General features: G+C 43.2%; 1 protein-coding gene across 1 annotated transcript; it reads left to right on the forward strand.

Annotated features, from left to right (window-relative positions):
* Positions 1 to 356: 356 nt before the first annotated feature.
* On the forward strand, positions 357 to 2756 carry LOC136498361 (transcription factor GHD7-like). Its single transcript, XM_066494300.1, has 2 exons — positions 357 to 876; positions 2408 to 2756. Exons 1-2 carry the CDS (start codon positions 433 to 435, stop codon positions 2696 to 2698), a joined length of 735 nt encoding a protein of 244 aa, XP_066350397.1. The 5' UTR covers positions 357 to 432; the 3' UTR covers positions 2699 to 2756.
* The last annotated feature ends 16796 nt before the right edge of the window (positions 2757 to 19552 follow it).

The following is a 19552-nucleotide window of genomic DNA, read 5'->3' on the forward strand; positions in this document are numbered from 1 at the left end:
GTCAAGAAACGTTAGTTGTCAATTTTTTGAAGCAATTTATTTAAGCGTTGCTAGCTCACCGGCCGGCACGTTATCTCCCGCGACGGTATACCAGAATCCTGTCCATATCTATTCTGCCGCGGGCATTGGATACCAGATTTTGCGAGGGACATCTGCTTTTCTTCAGCTTCCCCTGGCCTTTCCTTTTTCAGTGTTTAACTGCCGCGCGCTACCCCATGGAATTGTAACTAGCCCTAGCAGCTACCAAGCAGCTTTATTTATTTATTCCTTCCTATTCCAGGAGCTACACTACACACTGACCTGCCTCAATATATATAACTCAATTCAACAAGTTTCCCTCCTCCCCAGTCGCCGATTGATCGATCGATCTTCTGCGCCACACCTCCACACAGCAGACCTCTCAAGATCGAGCAGCGCACGCGATCGATCCACATGTCGGGGCCAGCATGCGGTGTGTGCAGTGCGGCCGCCTGCTGCCAGCACCTCTTCCGTACCGGCGATGACAACGACGACCTCAATAGCCGGGCCTCGTTCTCCGTCTTCCCTGCGGTTCACCATCATGAGCCCAGCCCCAAGATGCAGCAGCAACCACCGGGGTGCCTGCACGAGTTCCAGTTCTTTGGCAATCAGAACGACGATGACCACCATGAAAGCATCGCCTGGCTCTTCGACCACCCACCGCCACCTGCGAGCGAGGTCGGCGACGACGACCTGTCCCCAGCTGAGAACCGGGCGTTTGACCAGTTTGGGCCACAGTACCACCACCCCGGAAACGGGAACAGGAACGGGCTCACCTTTGAGGTGGACGCCAGGCTGGGCCTCGGCAGCGGGGGCGCCGCCCGGCAAACGGAGACAGCAGCAGCAAGCGCCACCATCGTAAGTAGTAGGGAGCATGGAAAGAATAATCTCATCAGTAAAAACACTCGTCTGGCCCCGTCCCTGGGCTGGATTTTGCCTTCAGTTGCTTCACGTTCTTTCTGTTCTTGATTGATCACGATTCTTTCTTTCAGTGCCTGCCTTTTATTCTAGACTAGACCAGCGAACTCACCATATGTGGTTCTTCCTCTTCTTTTTTGTTTTTTGAAAGATCATATGTGGGGTTCTTCCAATCCTTTTCTCTGTGTCTCTGTGTGTGTCGCTTCTTTTAATTTTGTGCCAGCAGCAGCACCAGCACCTGATTTCGGGGTCTTGCAGACTATAAAAATTTTCTACCATGCATGGATGGTCAGGGCTCATGTTTTGCACCTAATAAAATCTAGGGATTTTGAGAGGAGGGGGCTTACTTTTTATGAATAAAGGGGAAAACAGTTACAAGGTGTTGTACAGGTTTATTGTTGATAATCGACAGATTCATCAGCAATTCCATCAGAGCAAAAACTAATAACTCTCATACATAGAGCTTGTGTGGGAGGACTGAGAGATATTAACAAGTCCAACTTAATCACCTATAGTGATTTGCTTATGGAGAGGGAATAGATATGGAAAAGGGTAAGGTTAATTGTGGTATACTTACTAACTGAATTGATTATATATTCTTATCAGCAAATCTATATATTGTGATATACTTACTAAGAAATTATATGTAGATAAAAGGGAGAAAGCTTGGGCTTCTTTTTCCATTTTCTTCACCACTGTATTGGTTTATTTTGCTCTCGAAAATTTATGCTTGCCTCATGATACATATAGTTAACTGCAGGCACTCCAGATTTGTATGGTCGAAGTCAACTGTAACAATATGCAGGCACGTCGGTAGTACGTCCACAGATGTATCTACCTATTTGGATGGATGACCTAGCTTGTCTGATTGTTATGATAAAGAAACTAACGAAATCTTCTAGAAAACCAAAATATAATATGTCAAAAGATTTCCATGCATATGTCCAATTGTTGTCTAAATCTATCCTGAAGCTTTGTCCATGTCAAAGTTTGATGAAATAGGAAATAAGTTGTCTCATTTTATGTGGATAATTTGCATATTTGCGCGCTGTTTGCTTTTTGCTACACTTGGCTTTTTTTAGGAAACTAATACGTGATTAATCAATGCACTTTCGTGGCATATATATACAAACAACTTAATCACTTGTCTTAAGATCTAATTTTCTACCCCAAACAAATCGCGCTACCAAGGCAATATCTGATGTTCATCAGACATGTAGGCCCATTCAACATCCATCAAAGTGCAGATTCATATCGAAATAATAAATGACGAAGGCAATGAGTTATTTAGTTGCCTAGCTCTCCTAATTTTGCTTTGATCATGCAAGACACAGAAACTAATATAAAATGCAATAATATTTATAAATTCATATATACCTATTAATTGCTCAAATAAAACTGATTTAACCACAACCTCTTTCTGGCCCATTTCTTTTATTTTCCACTGATTTAGAGTTGCTGGTTCATGCAGATGTCATTTTGTGGGAGCACATTCACAGACGCCGCAAGCTCGAGGCTCAAAGAGACAACCCTGACCGACGACAGTCAGCTGCAAATGCCGGTAGATCAGCCAACGGAGAGGGAGGTTAAGTTGATGAGGTACAAGGAGAAGAGGATGAGGAGGTGCTATGTGAAGCAGATAAGATATGCATCCAGGAAAACCTATGCGCAGGTGAGACCCCGGGTGAGAGGCCGCTTTGCTAAGGTAACCGAAGCCTGCTCCGCCACAGCAGACAACGTTGGCAACGACCACCTGCTGTAATGCCAGTCGATTAGATATTGGGCACTGGTTAATTTGACTACATATATCTTAATAATTGAATCCATATTAGTGTGTATATATATATATATATATATATATATATATATATATATATATATATATATATATATATATATATATATATATAGTATATGTTATGTCTCTCAATTGCCGACTGCTATATATAACAACTTTTGGGGTTACTGTTTGTATTGCTATTTGTATGACGTACACTAGTAGACTGTGTTCTTCAAATTTAGGAACTTCTATATATTGGCCAGACGTCCATTATGACAAAATTAAAGCTTAATTATATTGTGTGGCAGGCGCCGCAAAGCGCGAGCTAGAGGCCTTCCAACCTTTGCGTCCAAATATCTCATATACGTAATAGTACTTGTTGTTCCTCTTTTCGTACGTCCATGGAAAAGAGCTAAGATCACTACTACTACACGGATTAATTTTATAATCAGTTTCTATTGTTATCAACGATGATGCATAGAGTAAACTATCTCTATAAATGTTTTGTAGCTTTCGAACCACCCCCCAAAATCGTTTTTCATGAGTGGATGACTTAATAAAACTGCTGCTGAAAAATGCATATACATATTTTTAGGGACGATTGATACATAAAAAGATCTGCCTATAGAAATCATTTTTTTGGAGCCATTTATTATGCCAACCATCCCTGAAAATAGGTGATTTCTGGTATAGGTGTAATTGATCGACTAAGTCAGCCACCCTTCAAGATAATATTTAAATAAAAACTTAGAGCTCAACATGATCTAAAACTTTCTAGTTAGCCGGTTCTTTATTTAAGATCATTTATGGGCTTAAATATACATTTTAAATTCTTAAAATTTAAAATCTAAAATATTCAATTTTCCAAATGATCTCAAATAAAAATGTGCCATATACCATAGTTGTAGTACCCGTTGATTTGTAAAACTTTGTAGTCGAAGCATTTCTCTTTTTGATCATTTAGCAGCTGAAATATTGAATAATACAAGATTCATGAAAATTAATATAAAAGAATAGCAATTGTACTTAGTCACAAATCAACGTGTGGCGTGCCAATATACCATAGGGGAGCCTTGTGAGAGGAAAAAAGCCATAAGTTCGAATCCTCTGGGATGCAGTGCGTGGAATTTGGGCTGAAAAAGCTTCTCTTAATTTCCTGGTGCAGTTAATAATTCTTTGCGATTTTCTAAAAATATAAGCTAAACCCCGCTTAAAATTGATTTCCAGGAATAAATGACACTACCACAGAGAATCACCGAATCAATTTATAGAGGCGGTGGCCTTTTAGGTTAGTGGCAGCCTTTGGGCCCCACACTACTCCAGAATAGAGTATTAATTATGAAAGGGCACGTGGTCCAATGATATATCTATCCAGTAGGAACTATCAACCACGGTTCAAACCCTGGTGTCACATTTTTCTAGAAAATTACTACAAAATCAATGTATAGAGGCGGTGGCTTTTTAGGGTAGTGGCAGCCCTTGGGCCCCACACTACTCCAAAATAGAGTATCAATTGCGAAAGGGCATGTGGTTCACCAAGGTTTGTCCAGTGGGATGCTACCCACCAGGATTCAAACCACGGTGTCGCATTTTTTCAAATTTTTTTCCAAAAAAATAGGGTACGCGCACGCATGCACGTTCAGTGGTATTACGCATCGCACTAGAGGCTAGAGAGCCTCCCAATCTCTTCTTTGTGTTTGTATGGACACACACGCGTGTGTGTGCATGTGGTGTGATTGTAGAGTGTGTGGGTTGTGTATGTCCAAGTCGTACCCAATCAAAAAAGAAGAGTATCAATTTTTAGGAATAAATGACACTACTGCAGAAAATGTTTTCACCACCTATTACCACAGAATCAATTTGTAGGGGCGGTAACTTTTCAGGGTAGTGGCAGCCCTCAAGCCCCACATTACCCTAGAATAGAGTATCAGTGAAACTGACAGTGATAGGAGATAAAATGAGAAAATTATGTGTTTTTTTAATTCAAACTCACGACCTCAACTTTCACGTTCCCTCACGAGCACAAACTAACTGGGCTACTTGACACATGTAACTATATAGCTAACGCTATTTTTTTAACTACATATTTTTTAATCTTATATTGTATATTTGATACCAAAACAATCTCAAATGAAAAGGTTTTACCTACAAAGATGTAGATCTCGTCGAGTACTATAACTTTGATGTTGACTTTGTCTCCATTCGACATTGTTAATCATGTCAAATCTGATCCAAGAACTTATATTAAATCTGATATGAGAACTACAAAGTTTTAGATCTCTTTAAACTCCACAAATTTGATATAAAAATTATCTTCATGCGATCTCAAATGAAATAGTTATGAATTTTTTTGTCCAAAACATCTATCACTGTCAATTCAACCATGAACCGGCAGTGATTGGTGAAATATCACTACTAGTTATCACTTTCGGTTAAGTGGCTTGAACCGACAGTGATAACACCATGGCTATCACCACCGGTTTAAGCCATGAACTGGTATTGATAGTCCACCTATCAGTGTCGATGGTGCTATCACTACTAGTTGAAGCCACGAACCAGCAGTGATACTCTATCACTGTCGGTTCTAAAATAATCGGTAGTGATACTCTATAACTATCGGTTCCAAAACAAACTGCAGTGATGGGCCGGTAGTGAATGTCAGTTTTGTAGTAGTGCCACTAAGCCATCCACCTCTACAAACCAATCTTCAGCACCGCCCATTACCACAGAATAAATTCATAGAGGCACTGGCTTTTTACGGTAGTGGTAGCCCTCGGGCCCTAGCCACATCTACAAGCCTATCTTCAGAGGCATCTCATATTACTAGTCACCCCTAAAAAATGGCACCAACACTTTTAGCGTTAGTTTTGTAAGAACCAATAGTGATAATTCCCACCGTCGATTCAAAGGCGGGCGGGGCACGATGGGGTGGAAAACCGATGGTGAAAATTGTTTTCACTATCGGGTTGGCATATGATTTGGCAGTGAAAAACCCCGGTGGTTATCACTGCCAAATCATACACTGATCCAATAGTGAAAATAATTTTCACCTCCCAGTTTTTCGACCACTGCTCCACACACTTACAAACCAGCAGAGGAAAGAAGTTTATCCACCGGTTTGAAGGTAGACAAGCGCAATGGCCATTTGAGCGGTGAAAATTGTTATCACCATACCACTGGCTTGGCGGATGGACCGATGGTGAAAATCACCATAGTTTCCACCATCAGATCGTCTGCCAAGGTAGTGGTGATAACGATTTTCACCGCCACTTTTTTTGGCCACTACATTCCACTTACCCAAATTATGAAGGTTGTACGTCACTTATATTATTACTCAAGGTTGGTATCTTGTAACTCATAGTTATGAATGACGTAGAATCTTAGAGGGCATTTTCCATTAAACTGAACAACATATATATAGTACAACCTATGTCATACACGTTATGTTATTCACAGACGAATAGCATATGGATGTACTTGGATCCTATGTCTACCAAGTTCGTGGAAGGAACAGATTCATTTGTGAAGGCCACCATAGGGGTTCATAGTAAACAATATATGGGTGACGGATACATACATTGCCCACGTGTGGATTGGAAAAATCAAAAGCAGTTTCAAAACATCAAGCAGATCCATTGCCATCAGCTACATATAGGTTTCACGAAAAAACTAAAAGGTTTGGAATAAGAATGGGGAATATGGTGAGAACTTACCTGAGGAAGTCTCAAAGGTATACAATCCATGCACCCATGCGGGATACCATTGGTGAAACTGTCCGCCAAACCATCCATGAAACTGAGAATGAAATCGGTTAGAAATTGTGAATGAAAGCTGATGCTAATGTCGTAGATGCTCTAGACAAGATGATACATGATGGAGAGCCAAAGTTCCTTGATGCAATAAATTTGAAAAAGCTGGAGCAAATGAGAAAGGATGAAAGAACGCTGTTGTACTTAGATTCTAGTGTGACCAACTTGGAAGCTAATCAAATCAAGTAATGGTTTGTCCAATAAAGGCTTTGATGATTTGTTAAACCTTTTGGGGAAGACTCTTCCAAGCTCAAATGAGTTGCTTGAGAACATGTACTAGGCGAAGCAAATGATCTTCTGAATAGGGCTCGAAGTACCAAAAAGTCATATGTGCATCAATGATTGCATATTATATCATGACAATTATAAAGATTTGGATGTGTGTCCAGTGTGCTTTGACTCACACTACAAGTGCCAATTTGCTAAGGTGATGACAAGTGATCAGAGCAAAAGATTGCCAGCCAAGGTTGTGTGGTATTTCCCTATAATTCCATATCGAGGTGGTTATTTCGAACAAAAAGAAAACCAAGTTGATGTGGTGGCAAGCCGAAGAGTGCTTGAATGATGGAAAACTAAGCCACCCAATGGATGGTTCACAATGGAGGGCTATTAATTTCAATTCAAGAAGTGTTTTCATGGGAAATAAGGAACATAAGATTTGGTTTTAGTACATGAATCATTTTAGCATGGTTATCAAGAAGCACTATACATATGTCAAGTGACTCTTTGCATATACAACTGTTGGAGTTTTCGAACCCAACCATGATGATCAGTGTATCGCGCATAGGGAATCATAAGAGTAGCACACTGGACATAGATTTATACTGGTTCAAGTGTGTGGTTCCCTGCGTCCAATTTGGAGTTGACCTCTTTATCTCGCGTGCTTGAGTTACAAGGGGTTTCTGAGTATTGCAATAGGTACCGATCGAGTGCTCCCTACTCCACCTTATATACTCAGGGGGTAGGGTTACATAGAAGGTGATTAGTTTATAGATATGTTTCCTAATTACTTACAAGGAAATAGTAATAGAATGGCTATCGTATCCCATAGAAGTCAGCGTCCAAGCTCCTTGCGCCAGGTTGCTTGAACACCGTGTCTGATGATATACCCTAGTTTGGGTGGGCCTCATCTTTGCTAGCCTTGGCCCATCCCGATGGTGATGGTCTTATATTGGGACGGTGAGGTACCATGGGTCCATATCACCAACAGTAACCCCCCAAAGGACTTGATGATGAGCCAATCAAATGACTCAATTCTTCGGGTGCGGGTGGCGAAGATTTGCATGTTGGTGCTCCTGATGGCTTGGCATCTAGGTGAATGCACCCTTTAGTCTTCTGGGCATTGCATATCATTAAGTCCTATTATAGATAAGGAACCTTACTGTTTGTTTCGCCTTTCATGGTATGCCTAGACAAAGCACCCAAAGCTAGGTAATCATGAATGCACCATTTTTATGTATCAATTCATATCCACGGTCTAATTTCTTTAGAATCTTCTTTCCTTCATTGTATGATTTTGGTAGTGTATTAAAATCTAGGAATGCTTCAGCCAGTAGCTTCAATATTGCAAAAATGCAGTGTTGGTAATCCTATAAAATGACTTCATCTAAAGTAGCATTACCACAAAGGAGAACTTTGAAAATTTGGTACAACTAGAATAAAGTTGACGCTTAGCCTCCTTCATCACAAGTTTCAAAAAAGAGCCTTCCATGTTTCCATTATTGTTTCTATTTTTAGTTTTAGTGTCATGTCTAGCTTGTCTTTCTGCTGTTTGTAGGTCCCTATCATCCTATCTAACCGACCAGCACCATTGTTGTCATCCTCAGCCGCACCCATCCCATGTATGGAACACTCATCATTATCAATAACAGGAATAGGAACTTCATTAACATGTACACTAATGTACTCTGCATGATGTAAAGGTACTTCTGATTAAGGCATCCAGTACATGAGTAGAGAATCTCATCATTGTCACCAATTTTTCTTTAATGAAATCCATAAATTCTTTGACACCATTGGCATATTTAGTAGAAAATAGTGTGCTATGCACCCAACTTCTATCCATCTGAACATGCATTGTGAAAAAACACAATTTAATAAGTGTGTACACAATTCATATCTTGTAGTATATAAAAAATCATAGAATAGATGGCATACATGGCTATAAGTATGGAGGAAGTATTAGGACTGGTCACAGGAGGTGTCTGGGTGGCACCTTGTAGCAAGGTAGCCGGCTGTGGGAAGGCACGGTGGAGAGTGATTCCTGTAGCGGCCACCTATTGATGGCCACTAAACCACATGTTTGACCATCAACATTCCACCAAAGTGAAGGTAAAACACACCTCAAGTAGCAAATAACATTTACAAATGACCTAGTTCCACTTATTCTTGGAAAATTGTTTTAATGCAGGAAATTTTGGTGAAAATGCATCAAAATCAGGCAAGGAAGGAAAGTGGACTTGGCAGAGGGGTCTAGGCCCACATGGTGGGGTCAGTCGACCCCACTTGGCATCGCCCGATGCCCCCTAGCCCCTACCATGTAACCAATCCATGGGAAAGGTGGAGAAGCACACTCACAAGCTACCTCAGCCATTGGTTTGAGTTAGTTTGATCCAAAGGTGTTGTATGGACCTCAATTTGGATTGAAGGCCCACCATCAACCACTCAACCACTCCACTAACTTCCAACTGCCTTAGGACAGCATGCAACCGCCACTAGGAAACAATCCAGAGCATTGCAAGGGAAGGCAATGGAGATCAAGGGTTGGTCGATGCCCTAGGCATTGCCCGACGCCCACCGTCTCCTCCAACCTTCCACTCACTCCTACAAGTACCGCCATGGCTCCTACAAACTATATAAAGGGGTGTTGAGCTATGGAGAAGGCATCACAATCAAGAAGCAACACTCTCTAGCAAGGTCAAGCTCATCCTTGAGCTCTAGTGAGTATCTAGGCTAGTAGTGGGAATAAAGCTAGAGTGGAGCTCTACTTGGAGCCCAGAAGAGTCTTCTAGGTCTGGTATAGCTCGTATACTCTCTTTTTCTATAACTTTCCTATTGTATACTTAGTTTATTTGGAATATACATCTACTTTGCTCAAGTACTTAGTCCAAGCTTGCTTACTTAGTTAAGTGTGTTCTAGAGCTTGTTCTAAGCGTAGTAGCATTAGCTCTATCTTGGTTAGTGTGGTTTTGTCTTGTATGGGTTCCACCGTCTTGTTAGGGTGCTTGGATCTCATTTCACTAGACCTCAGAATGAAGTAGTGAGTTTATAGATTAAGCGTGGTGCTTAGCCTATATCTTGCCTATGCATATGGCTAGGCCTCCAAATAGTTAGTGGTTGGTGGCAGGTGGTGACAACCCTGTCCATCCTCTGTACTCCACCATGTTAGGCCTAATTTTTAAATTGTAGGGCTCGTGGCAACGCCGACCGAGTTAATCCTTTTGGATTGGCTAGGAAGATTGTGCCCTCAAGTGCTTGATAACCCCCCTCTGATCTTGGTTTAGTTTAGTTGCTAAGTTTTAGTCCTAAGTTGTGCTTGGTAAGTAGAAGTTACATAGGTCTATTGGTATTTATGAGTGCAAACTAAAAAATAAGACTTCCACAAGCGCACAGAATACCATTGTAGCATTTCACCAGGAGTATTCCAGGAATAAAGATTATTAAATAATAACAAAGGAGTATTTACTAACATACCAGCATAAATAGAGCATGGGGGTAATGATAGGAATTATGTAAAATGACACACAAGAGATGAATCTATAAGATAATGTAAACTAGTTAACTCAGGAGAACAACCGGTGAGGTAGATTCCTATGATATTCTTATTACAGGATCAAAGTATATATATACCCGACTATATCTAAGACTCACTCTACTCTTGTGCACTTTGAGATGACGCTAGATAGTAGAGCACCGCAAAGGATAACTCTACTGACATGACTATGGTCCTACAATTTAAGAACCTGCTCAACATGGGGTAGACTACAGAGGATAAACGGGGTTATCACCACCCGTTACTACCACATGACCAGGGAATAGGGTGCACTCACAAGCAGAGCATCGTATAAGAACCATGCCATTGGTATATTTAAAAGCACACAGATAAATCCGCAAGCACACAAATACCGATATAGCACTTTACCAGAATGTATTCTAGAATATTGAACTCAAGGAAACATGCGTGAAATTAACTAAGTCTAACTTAACCCGAAGTAGCAACAAGGCTTAAGATAAATAGGAGCGTAGAGGGATTCACTAAGGTTTTCTAGTTCTAACTTTGGTAAGTTATGTCTTATACTATTCAAATGGGGGATATTACTAAGGAGAAACACAGGTAGAGTATGTTTTCCTAAAATAACCAGATCATGCTCGGTCTACAAATAGGAGATGGTCTACAAAGGACTCAACAAGGCTTTATAGTCACCCTTGCGATCTACCACCGATCCGGAATATAGGGTACATCCAAGAGTAACCAAGTCTAAGCACCATGCTTACACTACGAATACTACTCTAACCCAAGAGCAACAAGGATTAAAGTACTCAAAAAGAGTTGCAAACCTAATGAACAATATAAACAAGATACTTACTTGAATCAAAAGTTGATTACCAAAGAAATCTCAGAAGCAAGCTCAAGTTGAACTTGATTCCATTAGGTACAAGCCATAGAGAGAGCACCGACAGGACGACACTTCCACCAAACTCTTCCCTTAGTCTCTATCTCACTATTTCTATTCACTAAGCCTAGATCCTATCTTGGAGGACTAATCTTCTCTTGATTGCTGGCTTTGATCCTGATGATGAGGATATGAATTAGGGTTTTAGGCTTTTAGGATCTGCTCTACTGGAGGAGGTATAAGGGGGTATATATAGGGGGCATCAGGCACCCTATGGACCCATGAATCTATGGCAACTTCAAATCTGGACCCTCAAATCGAACCGACCTTGAGGAAAGGCATAGATTTGATCTTTAAGGCAGTGGAGAACCGACATAACGAGGAGGGGCTGCCAGGTGGGCCTCACAGGCCTGCCGGCCTACAGGTGGGGCCGGTCGGCCACACATGTCAGCCTCTCAGTCTAAGTCATAGTGGTTTGGCTTCTAGAGTGTTGTGGAGTCTTCCTAAGTCTGTTTTGTTGTGGATAAACGTGATTTGCTTTGACGAATAGGTCCTCTTTGAGGGTTTTTTTGATTAAATCCTCCTACAGTCATGATTTCACCAAAATGCATGGAACTCATTAGTTTAAAACATTATACCTATGTTGGTGATCCATTTTAATCATATATGCATGGTATATTAATGGTTTATGATTAACATTAACTACCGTCAACAAGCTCCCCCACACTTAGGCTTTTACTTGTCCTCAATAAAAAGGATGGACTACTTGAGACATAACCTTAGGACAAGACATCAACATAAAACCATTCCTAGTCATACATGCACTGCAGGATTCAAAGTGTCTATCATGAAACTTTGGGCGGTTGAAGAACGAAATAGCTTGAAACATATCACCATCTTCCTTCAGTCAAGTCAATTGGAGAAATATTTTAAGATTTTGAAAAAAAACATAGTTTACCTTCTCCTTTTATGGTACTCTCAAATCACTCAATATATGAGGTATTTTTAGATCCTCACCAAGGCATACATAATTTTGCCTTCTTTTTACCTACTTCTAAAAGTTTATGTGGAGCATAGGTAGGAATAAATATGAGAACATACTTGCATTGCATATATTGTAAAGTCAAAACAAGGATCCATGGAGAAAAATATCATACTCTTAGATCAAGATGTGCATGTGTGTGGATGTATATGTGTGGCTAACATAATTCTACTATGCTCATTGAAGCATATCTCTCTTATTTGAAACTTAAAATACTTTGCAAGAGTTTTTTTAGGCGGGCATCTAAGTACCCATTGTTTTCAATATCTCATACACTTTTGTGTCCATTTTTTCCAATACTTCTTTTCTTCTCTTCTTTTTTTTTTACTTTTGCATAGCCCATGCCTCTTTTTTGTAATAGAGAGTTTTCAAGAGATATTTACAAGAACTTGGAGCATTTAGTTGGTGAAATCCTAACAAACATATTTTTTGAGTCTATTCCCAATGTAGGAGTAGAACATTTTTGGGTGGATCTAAATGGAAAGTATGTTTTTGCGTACTCCCAATGTAGGGGCAGCACATATGTGGAGTGTACGTGATCTTGATCTTGAGAGCATGATAAGTTTCTGAACAGGGGTCACAAGGTTTGACCAAACTCAATACAATGACAAGTACCATATGTAGAAGGTTTTCCTAGTCTATATATAATATATGGCCCTAGTAGGACATTGGTTTACCACAAAGGAGAGATATAGCTATACATTTTAGAGTTTGAAATAAAATTCTCCAAGAACAAAACACCAAGAATCAAGTTCTCATTATTCTATTATATCTCATCCCACAACAACTTAAGTAACATGGGGTCCCTAATAATAAGTTTCCAACAGTAGCAAGACCTCCAAGAAAAGAGTTATGTGAATCTATCCTTCAAGCCATGACTAAAACAATCTTTCGTTTTAAAGTTGTTTTATCAAAGGATTTTCAATTTGGTTTGAAACAGAAAGCGAGATAGGTGAAAATAGAACATACGAGACGCAAACCTGGCTGTGGATGAAGCGCGAGGCAAGAGGGCACTTTGATGGGCTGGCTAGCCCATAGAGGGAGGTCGGACGGCCTGCTCTTAGGCCCATTTGGTCCAACTTTGGCGTATGTGGTCCTTGCGTCGATGCTTTCTAAAATTCATGATTTTCACGATCAGATCTTGTTTTGTTGTCACAGTGTCCTTCCCCCACACTTGTTTCTTGTTTACCTTTATGCACAACATTTGGAGATAAAACACATATCCAAAAGTAGAGTGCAGATAATAGCAACAAAATTCCATTGATATCACATAAGGCACTTTTATTACACTTCCAATTCAAAGCAAACTTTAACTAGCTAACACAATCCTTAACTAAACCAACCTAATCAAATGATCTAAACAATCAACCTACGCATGCCTTATTAATCAACATCCTAACTCACACTTCTTATACTTGTCCTTTTTGATAACATAACGGCATAAGATAGTGAGTTCATATTCTAAAACCTTTTGATAGGTATGCTCCTGGTCAATCCAATGCTGCAAAGCATGGATGGTCAGGGTATGGTCTTGGATCTTATTATGCAGAACTCCAATGGTGATCCATTGGCGCTTATCTTCAATCTCTTGGGGTGGTGGTGCTGCCCTCTTCTTCTTCTCGGCTTGAGGCTTGGGTGGCACAACCTTGATCTGTTCTGGCACAGCGCGAACACCATCAACGGTCACATGTTGCATGACCAACTTGTACATGGCACAGGTGACATCTCCAAATTTGTTGGTCCACACCCCTACCAGCATCTCGTTCAGCTTGGGAGGAAGAAGGTTGATGGCTTTCGGCACCTTGATTGGCTTCGATGCATCAAGTTAACCGAACAGAGGCTCCTGCTGGCATGGCTTGTCCTCCAGAAGTAGACGAGACAGCGATGGAGCAATCACCAGACAATGAATAGCTTGGGCGAAGTATGATTGGTCATGGGTAATTTTAGGGGGGACTAGAGCTATCTCTCTTGGTGGAATGATGCTCAGCGGGAAGGTTTCTTCGAACTTCTTGTTGAGGTCAACTCCATAGGGGACCATTGGTGTTTCTTAGTGTAAGCAGAAGGAATCTGCAAGCGCATGGATACACCATTGTAGCACCTCACATGGAAGTATTAAGGGTATCATATTTCCCAAAGGAACAGATGTGTAAGTATCTTAGCTAGTTCACCTAGCAAAAACAAGAAGAAGGGTAACTTGGGTACTGAGGTTCTTTTAAGGGCTGATATCCTAAGTCAAGATAACTTTGTCACTATAGACTTGCTTTGGCACCAGATCGCACTTAGTTTGCCAAGTGATGTCGGACTATAGCTCTACGATGAACCCAAACATGGGGGATTACAAAGGATGGACAGGGCTATCACCACCTGCCGCCTACCCATCAACCATGGGGAACGAGGCAAACAAAGGTAACTTCTATCTTAGACACCATGTCTATGCTATTGGTTACTACTCTAGCATTGGCCAGAAACTTCCATCTTTATCAGGAGTTCTCTACTAGAGCACCCATCATGGGGATGAATGACAAACCTATAGGTTTATAATGAACAAAGATAACTTTCTTAAGAAATCAATACCAAAGTAGAACACGAATGTCTTACTTCAAGTAGTAAGATGATCATAGAGGTACAAGTAGAAGAGCCATTAGCTCTGACACTCCTTCCGCTAAGTGTACCGAGTACACTAGAAGAGGTAGCCAATAACCCTGGTACTTCTCCAACTCTTCTCTCTCTCACTCCCTGTTCTACTCTAGCTAAAAGTTAAAGATATGAGTGTAGCTCTACTTCTTCTCTTCTGTGTATTACTTTAATTGAATGCTTAGTGAAGGAACCTCCTCCTTGATTTTATAGGCTTCCTACATCGGTTCACAGGGGGATATTTCTAGGAAACAGTGCATTAACTGCCTGTCGGTACAGAAAGTGACCAACTAGTGAATATTTGTATTTTTGCTGTACATTGTGATTGGAGGTGGCCTAGCACTCAATGACACAGGATTTATACTGGTTCAGGCAACGTGCCCTACGTCTAGTTTGAGTCGGTCGGTGACTTTATTCCTGTGCCTAGGTGCTCGAAGTCTGCAGTGGGGTTACAAACGAGAAGGAGAAAGATGGGGTGTAAGAGGGGTTTGGTTGGCTCTGATCGGAAGGGCCGAGAGTGACAAGAGCTCCGCTATGAGCTAAGTGTTCTAGCGTGTGCTTGAGGTCCAAACTTGGTGGTTCTGTGGTTGTGAGCTAGTGAACTTGATTGATCTAATGAATCTAAAGGGACTGAGCTTGAATCAACTTGGGTTTACTTGGTCTATTGGGAGAGAGTGCATCCCCTTTTATAGATGAAGGGGGTGGCCTTACAAGTGAGAGGGAGAGAGTACGGATCCTTGTAAGCCTTGTTGCCCACGCCGACGGGTGTAGGATAATGGTAGGCGCCCACAACACTATTGATGCATGTGGGAGGTTACATCGTCTTGTTCGGGTATGGCAGATATCGATATCTGCTATACTGTTGATGCCCAGAGGCATGTGAGGGGTTTTCACCATGTTTACTCGGTACGGTAATTCCAGCACCCACAACACTGTCGATGCCCAGGGGCATGTGGGGGGCCTTACCGTATGGGAGTCAATGGCGCCCACAACACTATAGAGGGAAATGTCGGCGCCTACAATACTGTTTATGTTAGGGCAGTTGTAGAGTACTATTCCTATAGGCGTATATGGTATGGTCCCTGGTACAGTGGTTTGACTTGTGTGCCCTGGCTTGCTTTCTCTGTTTGTCCCCTGGTCCTTTCTGAGCGGGCATCCCTAGTCGGATGGCTCTAGTCGGCTCTTGTTGCGCCGGTCGGAGAAGAGCGGTGAGCAGGGTTTTTGCGAACCCCGGTCGGAGACATGGGGTTGGAGGTCGGAAGTATTGCTTGGGCTTGGCCTTCTGATTGGAGAGGCCATTTAGAGGCGGCTAGAGTCTGAAGTGAGCGCTCCGGTCGGAGAGGTGGGCTGATGTAGTCAACGAGCGGGTGCTGTTCCTCTTTGGCCAGACCTTCCGGTCGGTGACTGGACCACCCTTTCAGCCTATTGTTTTAGACTCTTGGGCCGGCCCATGAGTTGTGTGCTATCTGCTTGGGCTGAGCCTTGGCATGGAAGATGGTCCTCGAGGGACCCTGGGTTTATGAACCCGATAGGAGCCCCTGAGCCCCCAAGCGATTCGGGCAGAATCGTCTAGGGTATTTTTATCTTGATGGAGGGTGCGCGTGAGCGCTCTCACGGGTGTAGCCCCTGAGCCCCTCGGCAGTTCAGGTAGAACCGTCTAGGGGGTTCTAGGTGTTGTCAGTGGGGGAGGTTTCTGTTTTGTTGGCAGGTGCGCGCAAGCGCACCCGCGGGTGTAGCTCCCAAGCCCCCGAGAAGTTCGGGCAGAACCGTTTGGGGGGTGTTTGTTAGCGGGCGTGTGTGTGTGTTTTTAGTTGAGACAGAGTTGTCAACCAGGGCGTCGTTGCACAGCCATGGCGTTTAGTCGTTTTAGAGATTTGGGTGAGATGGAGTTTGTGGATCCTGGCATCGATGCGCGCCACGGGATTGGGTGAGGCAGTTAGTTTAGTTAGTTTGGGATCAGGCGAGCCAGAGCTCGTAGATCCTGATGGGGCAAGATCGGGGTCACGGACCTAGGTTTGTTTTTGGAGCGCAGTTAGAAGTGTAGCCAGATGGGGTGAGATTGGGGTCATAGACCTAGGTGTTTGGAGCACAGTCGGAAGTGTAGCCGAATGGGGTGAGATCGGGGTCGCAGACCTGGGTTGTTTGGAGCGTAGTTGGAGCGTAGCCGGATGGGGCGAGATCGGGGTCGCAGACCCGGGTTGTTTGAAGCGCAGTCAGAACTGGAGAGTTTGGGGTCATAGACCTAGGCTTTTTGTGTCATGAGCCCCCGAGCCTTGTTGGGCCTTAGTAGGGGTCGGTGTGAGTTGCGTGTGTTACCCCATCCTTGGTTCCTCACAATCGAAGGGGCTGAGTTTTGTCGCTTGTCCCGATCGCTCGGGCTCGAGTGACGTGCTCGGTGAGTTTGCTAAAGGGTATGATCGAGTAGAATCTAGGTCCGTCTTTCATGACAGGGTCGGCATAGCCCTCTTGTGACATTCCACTACTCCTTTACCTGCAACCCGGTAGATGCCTAGGTCGTTCTAGAGACCGACCCGGGTGGCCTAACGGCCTCCCCTCAATGGAGATTCTGTGGGCTTAGCAAGAGGTTCAGGATCAAATAAGAAGGTTGAGATGACCTAGTCTGCCAGACTGGGCGAGGGCTGCATGGGGCTCATCTACATTTTTCTCCCATGGCTCTATTGGTTGCTCATGTTGAATGAGGCAACCATCGCTTTGTGATGCAACACGGAGCGTTGTGATGCATTTCGCTGCACGTGCGATGCTTAGTTCCTGAGCCCTCGAGCGGTTTAGGGTCCAAATCATCTAGGAGGCATGGGCATATGGAATGAATGCATGTATGGTTGTATGAAATGATTTATAAAGAAATAGAGGGGGTTGGTAGTTTTTACCTTGATGACTTGAGTGACGGGGTTTGGAGAGCTTCAGTCGGAAATGTCCAACTGGGACCCATGCTCGTCGTTCGTGATGGAGTCAGCATGACCTACATGGGGCGTCCCTTCGCTTCCTACCTGTCTCGGTGTCTTTTTGAGCCATTCGATCGACTTAGGAAGCCTAATGGTTTCTCCTAGTGGAGATCCCGCTTTGGGTTTTTCCAAGTCCTGCCTAGGGGTGCAGAGAGCTGCCTGCATGTGGTGGCATTTCATTTTTCATGCCTGGTCAGGTGATAGTGGTGGGCCATAGCCAAGTCACATTTTGTCTCACTAGGCGGCATTCCATCTGACCCGGCGTTGTTTCATCGGCCAGCGTGCGTCCCATCGGTCAGGGTGTGTCCCATCGTTTCCCATCCGCATTGAATGGGGGAAGGGAGAGAGTTTTTCGCTCTAATCTTTTTGCCCCTCTTTGGCTATCGCGTTTCTTCCTTAAATAGGGGGAGGGAGAGGCCTCTCCATCATAGTCCTTTGCCTATTCACCCACTATTATCTCTCCTCCTTCTTCCTCCTCACTGAGAGTGCCTGTATGCCATAGTGGTTCCTAAGTGGGAGAGATGGTAGGCGAGGGGGAGGACTTATAGATCCTTTCATGAATCCGAAGCGCAATGTTGAGCTGGAGGCTACCTGGGGCGGTGCTAGCCATCATTGCCTGAGAAGAGGTGGCTTCCGCCGAAGGGGGTGGTGTGCTGGATTCGTCTGTGAGGCCTTCTCCAGGATGGAGCCGTATGCAGAGTGGAAGTTGCCTAGGGTCATGCTGGTGGAGGGTTTCACGCCTACAGCTGCTCAGGTTGGCTAGTTCATAAAGATCTCTTCCAGCCATGGTGGCCATACTTCGGTGGCAGTGTCCCTGCCCATGAGCTGCCTTGACTGCATGAGAAGGTCTGGAGCCCCATGCTCTTCTGCTGAGCATCTATGGGTGCGGCGCCTTTCAGGTACCCATTGCGCTCGCCGAAGTCGAGAGCGCAATGGGGTAGTGGCCATAGTAGTATTTGGAATGGAAGCAGTTTTTTAGCAAAAACAATATAATAGTTGAGTTCGTGGGTGAGCCCCTATGTGAACAGTTTTTTTATCAATGAATACATCAGTCCTGCTCTTTGTGATAGAATCACTATCTGTTCCTTTTTTATCCTGGTGTAGCTATTGTTTTTGTCCTTTCTTTTTTGCACCTGCCCGTTAGTTCTGTAGGCTGCAACTTTTTTAAGAACCTAGGCATGGCCCGAGGGCTCGGTTGCTTGTAACCGTAGGTCGTGGCGGGGTGCATTCGGTTAGGAGTGAGAACAAAGTTATGTAGGATAGCCAAAGGAAAAGGAATGTGCTTCCATTCGGGGACAAATTTGTTTACCATGTGACAATAAAAAGAGAGGTAATATTCTGTATTATACCCTTATGTAGCCCCCGAGCGACCTAGGCTAAAACTGTTCAGGCCGGGGTGCTTTATAGGAGCAAGTGTTGACTAAAAAGCGGTAAGACCAAATTTTAGGGGGAAAACGACGTAGCTGTTCAATGTTCCAAGTGTTGGTGAGAGCATTGCTGTTGTCGTCCTCTAGTTGGTAGGTGCCCGGTCGGATTACTTCGGTCACCGTATAGGGTCCTTCCCAAGGTGGAGAGAGTTTGTGTTTTTTCTTTGTTGATTGGGCCTTCCGGAGTATGAGGTCGCTGACTTCGAGGATTCTCCCCCTGATCTTTCTTTCATGGTACCTACAAAGAGTTTACTGATAGCGAGCAAAGTAGATGACAGTCATCTCATGGGCTTCTTCGAGTAGGTCAACTATGTCTTGCTGAGCCTCCATGGCTCGATCGCGGTCGAA

Source organism: Miscanthus floridulus, chromosome 12 (genome assembly GCF_019320115.1).
Source record: "Miscanthus floridulus cultivar M001 chromosome 12, ASM1932011v1, whole genome shotgun sequence".
In the NCBI taxonomy this organism is placed as follows: domain Eukaryota; kingdom Viridiplantae; phylum Streptophyta; class Magnoliopsida; order Poales; family Poaceae; genus Miscanthus; species Miscanthus floridulus.